The sequence below is a fragment of the Eucyclogobius newberryi genome, unplaced genomic scaffold (genome assembly GCF_026437365.1).
Source record: "Eucyclogobius newberryi isolate DKJ021-1_F unplaced genomic scaffold, fEucNew1.0.hap1 SCAF_20, whole genome shotgun sequence".
In the NCBI taxonomy this organism is placed as follows: domain Eukaryota; kingdom Metazoa; phylum Chordata; class Actinopteri; order Gobiiformes; family Gobiidae; genus Eucyclogobius; species Eucyclogobius newberryi.
The window spans coordinates 11457755-11474973 of NW_027315835.1; the positions used below are offsets into that span (position 1 = coordinate 11457755).

Consider the following 17219-nt stretch of genomic DNA (forward strand, 5'->3'; position numbering starts at 1 on the left):
ATTTTTCATATTTAGATGTTTTGTAATATGTCTCCAATGAGACTTTGATTAGCTGAATGCACCTCCCACGGCCGCATCCTCCCACTCACCACTTCTTTGTACATCTAACAAATTACTTCTTTTTTGCTTATTTTATTTGGGCTATGTTGGAATTTTGGGAAATCAAGTTACTCATGCATGATTTAAACATGATTTATTTTATTTTTGGGACTTGCAGACTTTTCAGTTGTACTCTGAGTACCGGTACCTTAAACCTGAATTTGTCAAATTCTTAGTCCTGATTTTAGAACTGATTTAATGCATTTGTCTTGGTTTGGTCCTTTGGTCTTGTTCTAGTCCTGGTTTAGTACTGCTCTAGTCAAAGTTTGGTCCGTGTTTAGTCTCAGTTTAGTCCCAATTTGTATGTGTAAGTGTGAATGCCCTGCAGCCCAAAAAGCGTCTCAGGCTGCACGATTTTTTTCATCCTATATAAGATTTACTAATGTCACTCTACAAGACAAGGAGAATTTAAGCTGTATAACAGAACGCAGTCACACACAGTCGAGGCTATAACCAAACTAATATCAGGTTCTTGGCTCCGTGTGAGAAAGTCACCAGAGTTGTACTGGTCAGCTTGACATACTAATTGTGTTTTGCGTTTGTAAAAGTTACTAAATGAAAGCAAAATAAGGAGATCTCAGGGCTTAATTGGATCCGGTGTTTGCCAGAATGCGTTCTGGATTCTCTCCCTTTTCAGCTACCACCGATCCAGAAAATGTGATTGTCTGAACCAGTAATTATAAGGAACGCACAGACCGCCTCAGATCGGCCGCTCTTGGCACTTCTTGACATTACCGTAAATCTGCAATAGATGCGCAATCATCACAATTCAGACTGAGGCCCAGGGCTTTACCTTTCTCTCTTTCTTTCTCTCCTTTTTTTACGGTACAGTATAAAACACATACTTATACATACGTACATAAGACGTACAACTACAGTAGGTGGCGGTAAATGCACTTTATCAGTTGGCTGCCAACCACCATTAAAAGTAACTCAATAACAACAGCTTTTCAAAGTGTATTACGGTAGTGACTGAAGTCTGTGAGCGCTGCTCCAACACCAGCGTGACACACGCAAACACACAAGCAAGCGTCCACCAAACTTTTATCCCATATTTAATGGAATTCTCTTGGTAGAATGGGTTTTATATTGTAGATAAAACAAATAGGTTGTTTTTATTGAGTTTTGACACATTTTTGACAGGCAATTTTCCTCCTTGTCTCATGTTTTTGTGGTAATTGTGGTCATCTTCAACCAAAGCTATAGATAAATGGCTAAAACGTGTACGCAATTATTAAATGATGAGAAGACCTGGAGGAGCGTGCTTCATCCATGGGAAGTAATTTTCAATCTCTTCAGTCGTTTAGTTGTATATTTTTTATATTTTGAATAAACTTGTAAGTGATAATGTCCTTATACTTGTTTTTTTATGAACAATATACTTTCCCTTTTTTCAAACATAATGTTTTGGAGAGCTGTATGTAATTGTCTCACTTGTGTTTGTAGTTTTAGGTTTTTCTGATGAAAGGTCAGTAGAAGTACATTTGAGAGTAGGAGACAGGTCTGCAGATGCGGCTGGTGATGCTCTCATAACAAGTATTCTGCTCAGATCTCACCACCAACAATCCCAACCACGCTCCTGGATGTCCCTCAGAACAAGTATACCAACCTGAGCCGGGTCATTAAACCAACAAAACGCTTTCAAACAAATCTGATAAAATTAAAGAATTAAAAAAAGGTCTGAAGAAAATAGTCTGTAACTGTCTATACCAAGGGCACTGAAGGTTCTAGGACAACACAAGTGTTTGAGTTGATGTATAATGAGAATGTGACAGATAGAAAATGATAGAAAAATGCAATTATTTATTACCTGATTATTAAACACATGTTTAAGTAATTTGATAGCGTATAACATCCAGTTTTAATAAAATTATAATATTAATTATATCATAATATATAAGGTACGTTTGCCTTTTTGCAAAGGAAAGCAAGTGTGCCTGTAACTATGCATTTACAAATGAAGCAGTGCCGGAACTCCTCTGCTACACTTTGAGAAGCACTTGTGTTTACATTTTTGACAGAGATTGATCGTAGACCAGTGTTTCTCAAGCTGTGGTACAGGTGGTCCTTTAGGTGGTACTCCGAAACCTCTTCAGGTCATTTTTGCTCTTCCTTGAGTAATGTCTCAGTTAAAACTACTGTGGCGTTAGTGTATTCATATAAGAGCTGGTTTAGCCCTGATTTCGACCTAAAATAGTCCTGTTATAGAACCGATTTATATCTGGTGGTGAAAAGCTAATGAACACAATCAAGGCTTAAAGATCTCGGCCTTGTGCATCTCGGACCTTGAGGTGCTGAACATTTTGCACGTCACTTTTGTTAAAGCTGTACCATTTATGTCATTGCGGCTCTATTTTTATTTGTTAAATAAAAGCTAAACCAGCATGACTCATGAGTACTGGGTTCTTAACAGGGCCTTGGGCTGCATCTTTGAAACCACTTCTTCGATTGCACTCCTGCCTCGCCTTTAGTGCACAATATGAAGCTGTTAGGGGCTATATACAAGGAATTAAAAAAAAATCCTCATGGTTTTCCTTTTCTATTTTTTTTAAAGCATACTTTCAAATGGCCTTCAATCAATTAATTTCAACTTTTATTTAAATTTTTTCTTTCTATCATATAAATCTTACATTTTCATTTTAGCTTTTCATTTCTCTTTATCCGGATTTGATCTGTTGCATCTAAGGCCAGTTTAAGGGTACAAAGAAACACTACATTAAAATTTGGAATAAACAAAGATTAAACCCAGAATTTAACCGGGACAATGCCAGGGCTAAACCTGGACTAAAACAGGGACAAGGCCAGGGCTAAACCTGGACTAAAACTAGATCAAATCAAGTCTACATCAGAATTAAACTGGGCTCAAACTGGAACCAAATAAGTATAAACGCATGCTAAACTCCTGGTTATAATAGATCCATGGGTTTAGCCCTGGTTTGGAATGTCTCTTCCTGGTTTAGTTTAAGTGTAGTAGTAGTTGCCTATATATACAGTTATCCAGGCTGTGAACTGGTGTATTTAAGACTAAACCAAGCTTGGTCTTATTTAGCCCTAGATTGTTATTCCTGAAAACATTTGAGGTCTAATTCACGCAAAACTAAGCCAAATATTATCTGAGATATTACTTTGTTTGAAAAGTGTCATTATCTCTCGCTTTACAGTTCAAATAACAATCCTTCCGTATATAGATTCAGGCATTACTTTTATGAGAATTGTATAGATAGAACGTCCCGCTGTGAGACTGATGCCCCTCCCCTGACTCCCCCCTGTGCGGGACTCTCTGTGGGTTTCACATAAATCCTCCCTGCAGCGTGTCCTGACCTTTGGCTGCTCATCGCTCACTCATATCTGGGCCTCCTATAAATGACATACTGTACGTGTGAGGAAACCGCTCGTAACTGGACTTAGAGTTAGAGGCTAGGACAGCTCAATGTTAACAAAGCCATATTGTATGTTAGCGCTGCGGGACTAATCGCAATGTTAACGGCGCCTCCGGATGTTTTTGCCGTGTGAATTGAATGTTTTTAAATTGTATATCAATACGTAATCACGTATTGGCCAACTGTGATCAATTATGGAAAGAATAAGACCAGTGGCAAAATTGTATTCCTTCAATTACAATAAAAGTGGATACACGGCTAAATCGTAACTTTGGCGCAAACTACACAAGATTTAAGCAGATGAAGAACTTACAAAGAAGAGGACATGGCATCAGAAAAAAATCTCATATCATTTCTAATAAGCTGTAGCAAGTGCTTATGATTTTGTATGCACTGAATGTTACACTGTATTAAATAAGTAGATCGCTCTCTTCGCTTGGTTTCCTATCATGATTTCAAACTTTTGCCCAATGCCATTCTGGGTTGTGCAATGTCTTTAGTTTCCTTGTTTTATTTGATAAAAGCAGAAGTGTGGAGCAAGTGTCAGACTGACATAAAAAACTAAGGAATCTAGACAAAACTAGGTCTAAGGTTGAAATAGAGTCACTGCTTCTGACCCAGTTACAGTGGCTTTGACAAAAGTATTAGCTTTATTTGATAGGCAACAGTTATAAGGACAAAAAACAGGAATATGCACATAACCAGCACTGTGTTGATGCAAACTGGGGCTGTACAATTTATCACAATCAAATCTAAATCATCATTTGAGTTGGCACAATTATAAAATCACAAAGACTACATTTATTTCTGTAATAGAGTGTCCTTTAAAACAGCATGAATAGAAAAGATTTTTGCACATCGCCTTGTTTACAAAATGTCTGAATAAATTTAACTAAACTAAAAAGTAAGTGCAGGAATCTTTTCTATTTATTCATCCTGGGTTGCCTCTCCTCCAATGCACCTGTCTCCAAGAAATATGTGCAAATTGCTCATAATTCATATTTCTGACCTCTCCAAACAACACAAATCTGCTAACCCGTTTGCCTGTAGACCTGTACAAATGTGTTTTGAAATGCATGGTATTCTTGTATTATTTTATCAGTTCATATTTCAATCTTTTCCCATATGTTAATGCTCCTTGAGTTGTTTGAAATGTGGAAATTACCCTACTTTTTAAGCAGAAAGCACAAATGTGATCACAACCGTAAATCGTCCGAAAAATTTCAATTAAATTTTTCCAAACTACCAAATTGTTGTTATTTCAGTCTTCAGTTAGTTTTTAGAAACTGCAGAACTTGGCTTTAGCCAAACCCGCTCACTCAAGGAGCTGGGCAATATCCTGCCGCAGCAATTGTGTAAAAAGGGAATTATTTATTACAGCAATTTTCTTTTGCCTGGGTTCTTGTCTAGTTGGTCAATACAGCAACAGCATAAAAATGTTCTTGGATAATAAAACATAGTATGATTAATTGCACAAATGAACTAATCATCTGACATCAGTAAAAATACAGTAACTGATTTATGTGCCTCTATATAAAAACAGTTATATCCATCAAAACTGGCCTAGTTTTGTTTCACTTTTTACATTTTGTTTCTAATAAATAGAGTTTTCTTGTGAAAGGGCTTGCATGCTGATTGTCTTCTCACCAGGAGGCCTGTTCTCACCCCCCTTTGTAAATGTGGAGTGTCAGTGCTGGTCGCTCTGATGTATTAGTCGGACACCGCAGGAGCCTATGTGAAAGTAACCTTATTAGGGCCCAGTCAGAGTGTGCTCATCTGCCCTTGACAAAGCCACTGAGGAGAGATGTGGAGATAGGACAGAGAAGTTTAGAGGCAAGACGGTGACTCATTGAGATGCTAGGGCTCGCTCCGACATCACCCAAAGGCCTCTGTGACAGTCAGGCAGCAGGGTGCGCGTGTCCCGTGTGATGTAAGGGGATTTCAAGCAGATCTTACAAGAGATGGAACTAAATGTTGTGCCACAAGATCTTGCAGTGTAAATAAATACCACAAAATGTCTCAGCCTTGAGGGAAACAATTATGACGAAAATGTAAATTGTGAGTTCCAGTGTTCATGCCCATATTTGCATGGAAAAGATAACTGACACACACAAAATTAAAAAAAAAAGATACAAATTTTGATTTTTAGCCACTGAGAAGGAAACCAAAACGAAATGAGCAAAACAAATGAGCTTATCAGCTGACGTCGCTAAAGATACAGTTGCTTATAAGGAAGTTTGTTTGTTTGATTAGATTTTTTGTATTTTAAATGCTGGTGAATTTCAATCTGAAAAACATGTTTCACTTGAATTTATTTTAAATTTCAGCCCCTGAATTTTGCAGTTTATATTTTGTGCATTTTTCTCATTTTAATAATTCTAAATAAATAAAAAAAACACCTTTTAAATATCCAATGCATAGAATTTCAAGCATTCAAATTCAACAGAATGTAAAATTTCAGTGTAAAATTAAGCCTTGCTCTGCTAAAGTCAATGCAAATTTTACCCTCCGAATTTAGACTGTTGGATTTTTTGGCTTTAAAATCTATGTACTTACTATTTAAAAGATCAACAAATTATCTTCCATACAACTCAAGTCAATTATTTAGGTGGCTCTACTGAAAGGCAGTAAAAGACAACATTTATTTCAACACTTCGATAACACTTAAAGAGACTTCCAAATCCAAGCTTGAGCATGAGTCTCTGCCTGGACCTAAGTTCTGGTGTCTGAGCGCACTGAGACGGGATACAGCAGCAGGAGGACTGGGGAAGAGTGGGGGAGCTCCTTTTTTAGGGCATTCAGCAGGATACGTGCCCCAGTAATGCCAAATCAGATCATCAACATCTTACAGGCCTGTTTGTGCGTACAGCGTGACATGTATTCTATAGGAAATGAAGGAACAATCTGGATGTTAAGGCCATTGTTCAGACCTGGGCTGAAGGATTGTTATTGTGATCTGATTCTGCTCATTTGGAAAGATTGTTTTATCATGGTTTAGTAGTGCTTTTCTGTTTAGAGCTGCATTACTCTATTTTCAAACTGTTAAAGGAGGAAGCAGGTATTTAAATCAAATTTGTTTGTAGCTCTCATAAACCCACATCGCTATTCACGCGCAAACATTTTGGGCACGGGCATAGCTTTTGAGCTTTAGAACAACTTTTTGGAGATTGGGAAGTGAAACCGATGCAACGAGTGTTTTACGACTGGTTCTTCTGGTTTTATATATGATCATTAATTAGATGCAGACAGCACACAGCAGACTAATTTTGTTAAAAGTGTTGCTTTTACATTATACTCCAGGGAAAGATCAAACTAAATCTACTTATTCCTTTAGCCTACACCTTTAAAACAGGCCTATTCTGAAATCCAGACATAATACATACTTTTAGCACAGTTTGTACACAAAGCAATTCAAATAGCTTCAACCAATCACAATGCAGTGTGAACCCTACGATGGAGGACTTCAGTTTCAAAAGCAATTTAAAGATACTAAGGAAGCATACATAAATTGTGTTAAAATCATAATAGTAAATACCACTAATACTGTATGTTTCCCTCTCATAGTCTTGGATATTGCTCTGTGGCCGCCCAATGTTATGTTGTTGTATTTTACTATGTCCTTGGGTTTGTCAGTCTAAACTGCAAGATTTTTTCTCTACCCAAGGGTAATTAGTTGCAATCACATATTTTCAAACATTACAAGCTTTTCTCCTTTTGTTAATATGGCAAAGTACTTGTTACCTTGGCCTAGTTTCTTAAAGCACTTTAATAACAAAACTGGACTAAATTAGGAAACCCATAAACCCGAATGATTTCCTCTGATCAGGTCATGTCTCATCAATGCTAAATGTGTCTAAAAAAGTGTGTTGCTAAATATTTGAAGCGCCGTGCAGTAGGACCTCAAAAACCGGGGCAAGTTGCTCTGCTGCGATGAGACGTGGAAAGGAGGACATTGTTCATCTGGGTCTGTAAGTGCTGTAATTGGTCAAAAGCAATGTGATTCCTTTTGATGTGTATTTATGATTATTGGTAACCTGGTCAGCCCGATGTATTCTCACGATATATGTTTCACACACTCTTGAGAATCCATCTGGTCCGTCTCGCGCTCTTGGGTTCGAGTCTGGTCGCGGTGGGCCTGACCAATCACATCGCATTGTAGGTAGAAGTTAAAAGGACGAAGCTGAATAAGATAAGATAAGATATTCCTTTATTGTCCCACATGGGGAAATTTCATTGGTGCAACGCAGGTAGATACAGAGGTAGATACAGAAGAACAGATCACTTATAGGAAGTCTGAAAAACACTTTCAGTAGAAGATCTCCTATAAACAAAAACTCCCATAGACAAATAAATAAATGAATAGACGCCAACAGGTGTACTTTTTCCTATTGTAGCAGATTTACAGACTTTTGTGTATTGTGTATTTGTGTATTTGAGGACGGAGAAGAAGTCTGTGCTATGACTGGATTTAACAACAGTTTGATTTTTCGACTTCTTCATGTTTTTGTAACGCTTTGACCAATCAGATTCAAATCGTTATGCCTTTTCCCGACTGCTTTTGGAGAGAGCCTGTCCAGACTGATTGTGTAGCGCTCGGTTCAGTCTTGTGTGAACCAGGTTAGATTATTGGAGTGGTAGATAAGCGTCTGACTTTTCCCCATTTTGACGTATTCATGAGTTTCAAAATTTCTATTTATAGATGCCATTTTGAGAACTTTTGCCCATTCGAAATAGCCGTTAAGAATGGTTGATTGCTGTGGTCCTATTATTCATCACTCTTTAACCCGTGAGTGTCACAAATGCTGAAAAATGCTCAACAGGATTCCCTCGCAGTAACCCCTGGAACACTCTGAATCTCTGTGTGAAAACATATCCAGTTCTATCATTGTACTTGAGGGTAAATACTTTGCTTTGTGATAGACATGCAATTTCACGAAGGATATACAAGGTCCCAAGGTTAAAGATACAATTTCAAACGTACAAAAAAGCAAAAACTATAAGCCGATGATAACATTTTGGTATGAAAAGTATAGTAACTCCCCTTTCTGTGTTGTAATGTTTGTTGAGAAGAACATTTACTTTGCTTTTTTGCTTTCACCAGGTCCTTAAAACACATGTAAGACTTTCGCCCATAACTGTGGGTATAGATTAAAACAGATTACATAACACGGATGACATGAAGTAGATTGAAAGAGGTTGCAGACTGAGCAAAAGTTGGTAACAATGACACTCTGAGGATAATGAGTCAGCAAAACGACATACTCTTCTCTATCTCCTCCTTAACTTGCCTACACTTGACAATGTGTTGCCGCTCCCTTGTAATGGGCGAACTATATTTATCCCTGCACAGCCCATTGACTTGGCCACAAAGAATCTATGACTGGAAAGTGCAGTGTTCTGGGCCGGCAGCCGAGATAAACCCACAATATATTTTACGTGGGAATACATTAACGACTTACTTGACACCACTTAGAAGGCTCGATGTCATTGGAAAAGTTTATCTTGGGTTGATGTTGTTGTTTTTCTCTAAAAGCTGCGTTTACACTTGTCCTGGTTTGATCCTGATGAAGACTTGTCTTGGTCCTCCTTCTCTTGTCCTGGTTTGGTCAAGACTTGAGGTATAATTCCAGGTTTAGTGATGTTTTAAAGTGCTGTAAATGATCATAACTCTCTTGGATGTGAGGTTGGAAAGATCTTTAACTCAAAACCGAGCTGAGATCACTGCTTTTTGAAACCTTTTGTTACTGTGCAATGCATTAGGTTTGGTCAGGACAGAGGGACCTTAGCTGAAGGATATTGTGCGTGTGTCTACAAACTGTCTTATACAATATTTATTAAATCTTCGAGCAAACTCAGCGATGGTGAGCTGCCGTTGAAGTATGGGGGGCGATGACATGAGAAAATCAAATATGCTCCGATTCCTGTGACGAGTTGTTAGTGAACTCGTCATATACAGTAATTCTTTGTTTTCATGCAGCTCTACGCTCAAACACACACTTTTCTACACCCACTTCTGTTTCTGCTCAGCTTTTGTCATGCTTTGTGTGAGTGACGGGCGAATGTAACCAAACCTAGTGAAGTTTTAACTCTCAGACAAAACAGAAAACGTATACATGAATTGTAATGTTATGATGTAGGCTTTGAAAGAAATTTGGATTTTTGGCATATCGCCCACTCCTACCTTGAAACAATAGCTGCTCTTGTACCTCGCTGACACATATTCCTATAATTATGTACGCACGCCACTTCAATTTGGGACTTGTGTCTAAATAGGTCACTATAAACATAACCATAAATTTAACTGGGATGCTCTGTAGCAAACTGGCTAAACATTTTCCCAAACATGGTAAATCTTGTGAATCTAAAGTTCCTGCAGTGAAAGGCAATGAAAATGAGAGAGTTTTCTATGTCACACATTCAACCGTTCAAGCGTAAAGCAGTAGTACATATACGATCCATACAATTTAACATATTTTGTCACAGCTGCTGTGTAGCAAGCGTTAACTGACAAGACGACAGGACATAATTTATTAATATAACCATGATGCAACAGGATTTCACTTCATTGCAGCATCTGTGTTGTTGTAAATAAATTCCAATCAATGAAACGGCGACGTTACATACACATCTGATCATCCAATTCTGACCCAAAAAAGTTGTTCTTGATCAATTATATATGTATAATGATGTAGTTCTTCCTAAATTTCATTCAGCAGCTATCTACAGTACCTAATTAAAATCTATTTGGTCTGCAGCTAAGGATGATTTTAGTACTTGACTGTCGACTAGTCAAACGATTATTTCTATTGTTCATTGAGATTTTCTAAATACAGGTTGAAACATGGTGACTGACGGCGTCAAGAAACGATGAATACAGAAAAGATAGAAAATATTCATGAACATGGTCTATTATTGGGGAAATCACAAATAGTTAATTATTTTTTGTCATTTTTATTTTAATAATGTTGCTGTCTTCGTTATCAAAGCTCTTTTCGTTAGTTTTAGTGTCTGTATAGTCCAGATAACGATGATCAAAATACAATTGTTTATCTCATTAGTCAACTTGTCACAATTATTCTGATTCAAAATGAAAGATTACTTCATTACCGTATTTTCCGGACTATAAGTCGCACCGGAGTATAAGTCGCACCAGCCAAAATATGCATAATAGAGAAGAAAAAAAACGAGTATACTTATTTATACTTATAAGTATACAAGTATAAATATAAGTATAAGTCGCACCCCGGGCAAAACTATGAAAAAAGGCTGGAAAATACGGTAATATCATGTCAGTATTTAGACCTAACGAGAAACCTCTTAGCGTCACGTCACACGTTCTCTCTCTGTCCCACTCTGTGAAAACAACTGATTTTCTCACCTAACCAATATGCTTTGTGCTTTGTCGTTTCTCTTCAATGTCGCAGGTCTTTTGAGTAGCGCCAAATTCACCGGCTCGTCCCAAAACTACAGTACTCTGCTGCTAGAAGAAGACCAGCGCCTCCTGTATGTCGGAGGCAGAGGTTCCGTTTACGCCCTCAACCCTGCAAATATCTCCGCACCTGCAAATTTCACTGTGAGTCATTCAATTAAAAAACCCAAAACGATTTCACATGTTTCCCAAAGTGGTAAAAAGGAGGACAACCTAATTATAGCCTCGAGCAGATTGAGCAAATCCCATTGTGTTCTTCCAATTTTATGGTTATTGGATTAAAAGTAAACCAGGGTTCGTGGATCCGCACGTGACATTTCACATGCATCGTTCTTAAAGGTTTTGCAAAGCTATCGACCCTCAAAATATGATTTGATTTCATAATATTCATGAAATAAGGCTCTGCAGTACCTTAACTCAAAATTTGTTTTTTGTTGTTTCTTCTAACCTCAAAATGTGTCGAGGTGATTACATAATCTCTTACCTGCTGAAGAAACAACAGAACTATTCTACTAAGAAGACACCATTAATAGTCTTCTACTACTAAGAAATGTGTTTTATTTGACTTTCTCAAAAGTTCAGTTTTTCAACAAGTACAGCAGCACATTTTGTTTTTTCATGAAATACAAAATATCTCAAACCCTGCAGTATAAGATGTAGACACATTTTATTGATCCGCATAAGAAAGGTTAACAGTTGTAGTAAAAGTAGTTCAACTGTACAATAAAACGATATATAAAACACTAAACAACACAAACTAATTCAACAAACATTAAAAAAAAGCTAAAATGCTTTTTACTAGTGCGGTTACTAATGAATATTTTAGTAGTTGACTAGTCAGCGAGTATATGTTCAATTATATAAACTTGTTTAACTTGTTTTAATTTGTTGAGAAAATATAATTATAAACTAAAGGTTGAAATAGGGTGACATAAGGCTTCTAAATAGAGAATAGTTACAATTATTGTCTGAATAAAGTCTGAAATCTGAAACAATTTATTCTTTTCTGACATTTTGATTTAAAAATGCCTCTGTCTTTGTTATAAAATGTCTTTAGAATGTGTTTTAAGTCCGCACGACTACAATAAGTTTTTATAGTCGATTAATAGTAACAATAATAAAACATGTATAGTAATGGTAGTCCTACTTTTTGCCTATTGTTTGCAGATCGACTGGGAGGCCTCCTTGGAGCAGAAAAAGCAGTGTCTAAGCAAAGGCAGGAACAATAAGGTACAAAACATTGACTCTAAAAAATCATTATTGCAGAAGGAACCCATTTCCACTTTCGCCCCTTCTTCATCTTATCTGTAATAGGACTTCATATAGTCCCATAGTTTCATACAGTGGCTATTGTAGAGGCATTGAAATGTTGTTGATTACCTGAGTGCAGACACTTTTGTTGCCTTTTCCCCGCAGACCGAATGCTACAACCACATACGGTTCCTCCAGCGCTACAACGAGACCCACCTCTACATCTGCGGGACAAACGCCTTCAGGCCGCTCTGCGCATACATAGTAAGAGTAATCATTATTCCCGCTACACACAGCACATGCCACCGTATTGAGGCATAATCATTACCTTTATTACAGGATGCAGAGCGGTTCAATTTCTCCGCAGGGTTCGAAGAAGGCAGGGACCGATGCCCCTATGACCCCGCTAAAGGATATACTGGCCTGCTTGTAGGTACGCCGGGTAAAATTTGCATTTCAGCTGACCTTCGTGCAACACGGTCGAACGTTTTACAAGGAACATGCGTGTTTGAATCCAGTTTTTCTTTAATAAGGCCGTGAGTCACCTTGAACCTGCCTCATATGAAAGCTTTTATTTTCAATACAGTTATTTCTGCCGTAGAGACACGCTCTCTCACATCTCACTCTTAAAGCTCAAGTCAGACAGATTGATATGGGACGTACAGAAGAAGGATCGTGAACATATTACAGAATTTGATCGAGACACTGGAAGGATATAGTTTCTGAAATGTATGTTTAGCCGTTCATGGTTCAATCTTCTCCCAGTGCTCCGGGATCTGCTTAAAATGCAACCACAAATATCAAATCTAATTACCTTCAGAGAATATACAATAATTTTATACTTTCCCCCAAATCGTTCTGCTCTATTGACTTATTTTTCGTTCTTTGTCTGCGTCTTCCTTGCCATTGTTATCAGATGGAGAGATATTCACAGCCTCCCAATACGAGTTTCGCAGCTCCCCGGACGTACGCAGGAACTCCCCCTTCCCCACCCTCAGGACAGAGGAAGCCCCCACCCGCTGGCTGCTGGGTAAATGCAACACTGACTGCAACGATAACAACCATACAGTAGCTGAACGAAAGCTAGAATACTGTCTATAGCTGCCACGCATTCAAATGTAACGAACAAAGTGGGGCATAGAATAAACCTACATGATAAAATGACATTGTTTTCTGTCAGTTCTATTCAGCTACAACATGTCTTATTCTTTCAAGGTCAGCAAACCATAACTGTGATTTATATTTAAATAGGCTGTACCTGATTTGCTTCATGTTGGAGAGATAAAGTAGGGCACCTAATAGGATCACATCGCTAGCTCAAAATTAGTGATAAAAAGACTGTTGTTGACCAAATAAATTCTTGTTTGACTCCCTAAATGTTTGGCATTTTGTGGTGGGTCGTTATAAATGTTATAAAGCCCTAACCTTAAACAAATGAACTGTTCCCAACCCTTATCCTAACCCCCTTTGCCCCGGAACGAAATGACAAATCATTATTATTGCCAAGATCTTTCCAACAAAACAGTGATTCATATTATTTAAAGAGGCTGTACCTTTTTGTTTGTTTCTTGTAGAGTCATATTTTATAATAATGCTAAACTCATGGTAGAGTAGAATAAAGATGCAAGGATTGTGTTAGAAAGGTGAGGAGTTTAGAACAATGCTATATGTTTAAAATAGGCATAAATAGTTCTGTTTTACATCATTTCAAGAAGGTAAAAATCCGGTAAGATACAATATTTTTACTGGATGTTCTTGTAGCATTTGTACCCTTTAATCCTGGTTTGAGACTTTATACATGGGCATTATAAACTTCATGGCTAGAGTGCTGAATAATATGCGCACTATATAGTCAATTTGTGAACTAAATGTAACGTTACATCAAAAGAAATTCACCATGAGTCCCACAGCCTTTGCTTCAGCCATTGTTCCGTTTCCAAGGAGACACTCTTCTCAGACGCTGAAAGATCGTTTTTTGGACACGTTTTTCATCTTGTGTGTTTATTCGTGTGTGTTTTTGTGTGTCCAGAGGCAGACTTTGTGGGCTCAGTGCTGCTGAAGGAGAGCATTAACAGCTCCATTGGAGACGACGACAAGATCTACTTTTTTTTCACCGAGCGAAGCCAGGAGCAAGCCGTTTACCCGAGTCAAACCAAAGTGTCCAGAGTGGCCCGCGTTTGCAAGGTCAGAGAATAAACGCACTGATGTTATTAGTATGAGCGGTCATCCTTAAAGCACAACACATCTGTTTAATATATTAACTCTATTAACACGCTGGGAGGCACAAAGATTGAAGAGTCGGGAGCAGGAGGCGTTTATAACATTACTGGTTTGTTTTTTGTTTGTTTTTAGCTGATATTTGTCTTGTCGCTATATAAAATGATCTGTTCAAAAAGACAAATCTGATGCACCGAGGACAATCTGGGAGTGACACATGGGCACACACACAGACTGGAGCAGCTTAGGAAAAATATCTGGTAAATTTCTAAATCAGACGTAAAACTGGTTTGGGTATTTGAAACAATTTTTTGGTGCCACAACAGGCTAGTCTCCATTTCTTTTTCTTCAGGTTTTAAATGTGTAAAAATAAAACAGAAAGAGTCTGCACACGATACAGAGAGAAGCAAAAGACGTCAAAATAAGCCCGATGTCCCAAAACATTTCTCAATTAGTCCAAAGTTTGTCAAGTCCGTCATTTTTTTCATTCCTCCATGGATGCTACTAATTGATATTAACACTACTATCAAAACTAGATATATGAACAAATAATTAATATTACGATCTAAAAAATATTGCTTTTTAATAATTATTATTATAATTATTGTGGTATCGAAATCAGTATCAAGGCTATTCCTTATTATCGAAATGTATTTTTAATACAGTGAGCACAGTAGTGTTAGGGTGTGTTCACACTTTAGACTGATATATAGTACAGTCCGTGGTTCACACTTCATTCAACACATAAACTAAACACTAAACGGGTCTAAACCCAAAACTAAAAAAGGATAAGACCAGAACTAAACTAAAACTAAAACAGGACCAAACCAGGTCCACATCAGGACTAAACTTGGCTCAGTTCAGGACCAGATAACAAGTGAACAAGTGAATGCACCCTTAGTGAGTGAGTGCAAAAATGAAAGACTATCTCAGTGCATAGAATGAAAATCTATGCTTGCAGTATAAATATGGCAGATTATAGCAAAGATGCAAATGTCCATCTGTTGTCCCTTGGCAGGTAAGACAAGACAGTCACAAGAAAAGACAATACAGGCAACACACAACCATTATACAAATGTATATTATACAACAAATAATAGGCACGTTTCATTTGGTTACCGCCTAAGACCCATAGCTGCTCGGATAGATCCCAGTCACAACTATTACAGTAGGTTGTGTTTATTTTTTGCATCTGTTGCCAGGCAGATTACACATCCATCATTCTCTCTCTTTTCTCTCTCTCTCTCTCTGTCTCTCCAATCTCTCACTCATCATCTAACTCTTTTTCCCGTGGACTTCATTTCACTGGCAATCAGCTTCTTAGGTTGCGACAGCCCGGTATAGGAATTCGAAACGTTCACCATTATTATTTTCAATGTCCTTTTCTCTTCTGGTATAAAATATAGTGTACAAAATGACAATAATTTTGATTTATACACTTTTTTCTTAATGTGTTTATGTTCACAACGTAAAGACTTTGCAGATTTACTACTGTCTTTTGGTTTCGGTCCAAAGTGCAGGTAATTATCAAGGCATCTGTGTGACGCATTTTGTAGATTCCATCCAACAAATTGAGACGGTAGCTTTTCGTGTGTCTCTATATTTGGAACCTCTAATGCCATTTAATACATGCTTTTTCCTTCTCTTTTTGCTCTGAATGGAGAGTACAAGGGAAAGGGGTTGTTGTTGTTGTCCTTCATCGTCTGCAAAGCCCCTTGAAGCAGCTGGTGTTTTGATAAAGATCTGTGTTAAAAAAAAAAAAAAGTCAGTTTATGGACATCAAGGACATGAGGTTATAACTTATATATAAGATCTACAATAAAAACGATTCACTGACTGTCCATTAAAGGTGCACTATGTGACATTTTTTCTGCCACTTGTTTCCATGCTTATGCACTAGATATATTATGTCTCCATGGGGACAAGCAGCACGTGTTAAGACGGATAAGTTCATTCTGTGAAACAACTCTGTCAAAGCAATAATGATCGCCATGGAAACAAGCAGGCGGCGGGCGGACCTCCCTCTAGAAAAGTTACACCTTTCAATTAATGACATATATAGGTGAGAGCAATGGTTTTCAAACACTGAACCGGGAGTCAGAATCCAAAAAGAAGTGTCTATAATTGAATGTCAAACCTAAAAAACGGCTTAAAATAACGATTTCCTGAAGCAAAATAATTACATAAATGACGAACATTATCTTTCAAACGGACAGTTGCGTCACGAAGGGCAAATGGTGCACAGTTGAAGATGAAATTTGATTCGTCTTAATGTAAATTTGACCCTTGCTGAAAAATATACCGTAACATTATGCCGTCCGACGCACGTCATCGTTGGATTTGGCCTGGTTTCTCTCCTCGTACAAAATAAGCATCGGAAAATAAGGTCTGCCGCGATCAGAGTGGAGTGTAATAAGTCAACGTGAAGTAGGCCACAGCGGCTGTATGCAGATGCAAGACTCTCTCTCCCCTCTTTCTCCCTCTTTCTCCCTCTTTCTCTCCTCTCTGCTTTCCTCTAATTCTGTCTCCCTCCTCTCTGTTCTTCTTTCCTTTCTCCAAATTTATCCCTCTCCCTTCCTCCTCTGCTCTCTCTGTAATTTGCGCTCTCTTTCTTTCTTTTATCTCTCTCTCTCCTTCCCCCCTCTCTCCTCTCTAATTTCCTCTCCACTCTTCCATTTGTTTCTCTTTTCCCCTCTTTATTCACCTTTCTCTCTGCCTTCTCTCCCTTCCTCTGTCATTATATCTTCCTCTCTTTTCTCTCTGCTCTCTTACTCTTTCTCTCTTTGTCTCTCCCTCTTTTCCCTCTCTTTTCTTCCTCCCTCTTTCTCCACATTTCTCTCACT

At 37.9% G+C, this 17219-nt stretch overlaps 1 protein-coding gene across 1 annotated transcript in view; it reads left to right on the plus strand.

Moving 5' to 3' along the window:
* The window catches only part of sema4gb (sema domain, immunoglobulin domain (Ig), transmembrane domain (TM) and short cytoplasmic domain, (semaphorin) 4Gb), a 58977-nt gene that overhangs the window by 21871 nt on the left and 19887 nt on the right, over nucleotides 1–17219 (plus strand). Inside the window, exons 3-8 of the mRNA XM_072456951.1 lie at nucleotides 10904–11052; nucleotides 12076–12138; nucleotides 12325–12423; nucleotides 12499–12592; nucleotides 13076–13189; nucleotides 14189–14343. Of these exons, the coding sequence (XP_072313052.1) occupies nucleotides 10904–11052; nucleotides 12076–12138; nucleotides 12325–12423; nucleotides 12499–12592; nucleotides 13076–13189; nucleotides 14189–14343 (674 nt within the window). The remainder of the gene's footprint in view (nucleotides 1–10903; nucleotides 11053–12075; nucleotides 12139–12324; nucleotides 12424–12498; nucleotides 12593–13075; nucleotides 13190–14188; nucleotides 14344–17219) is intronic.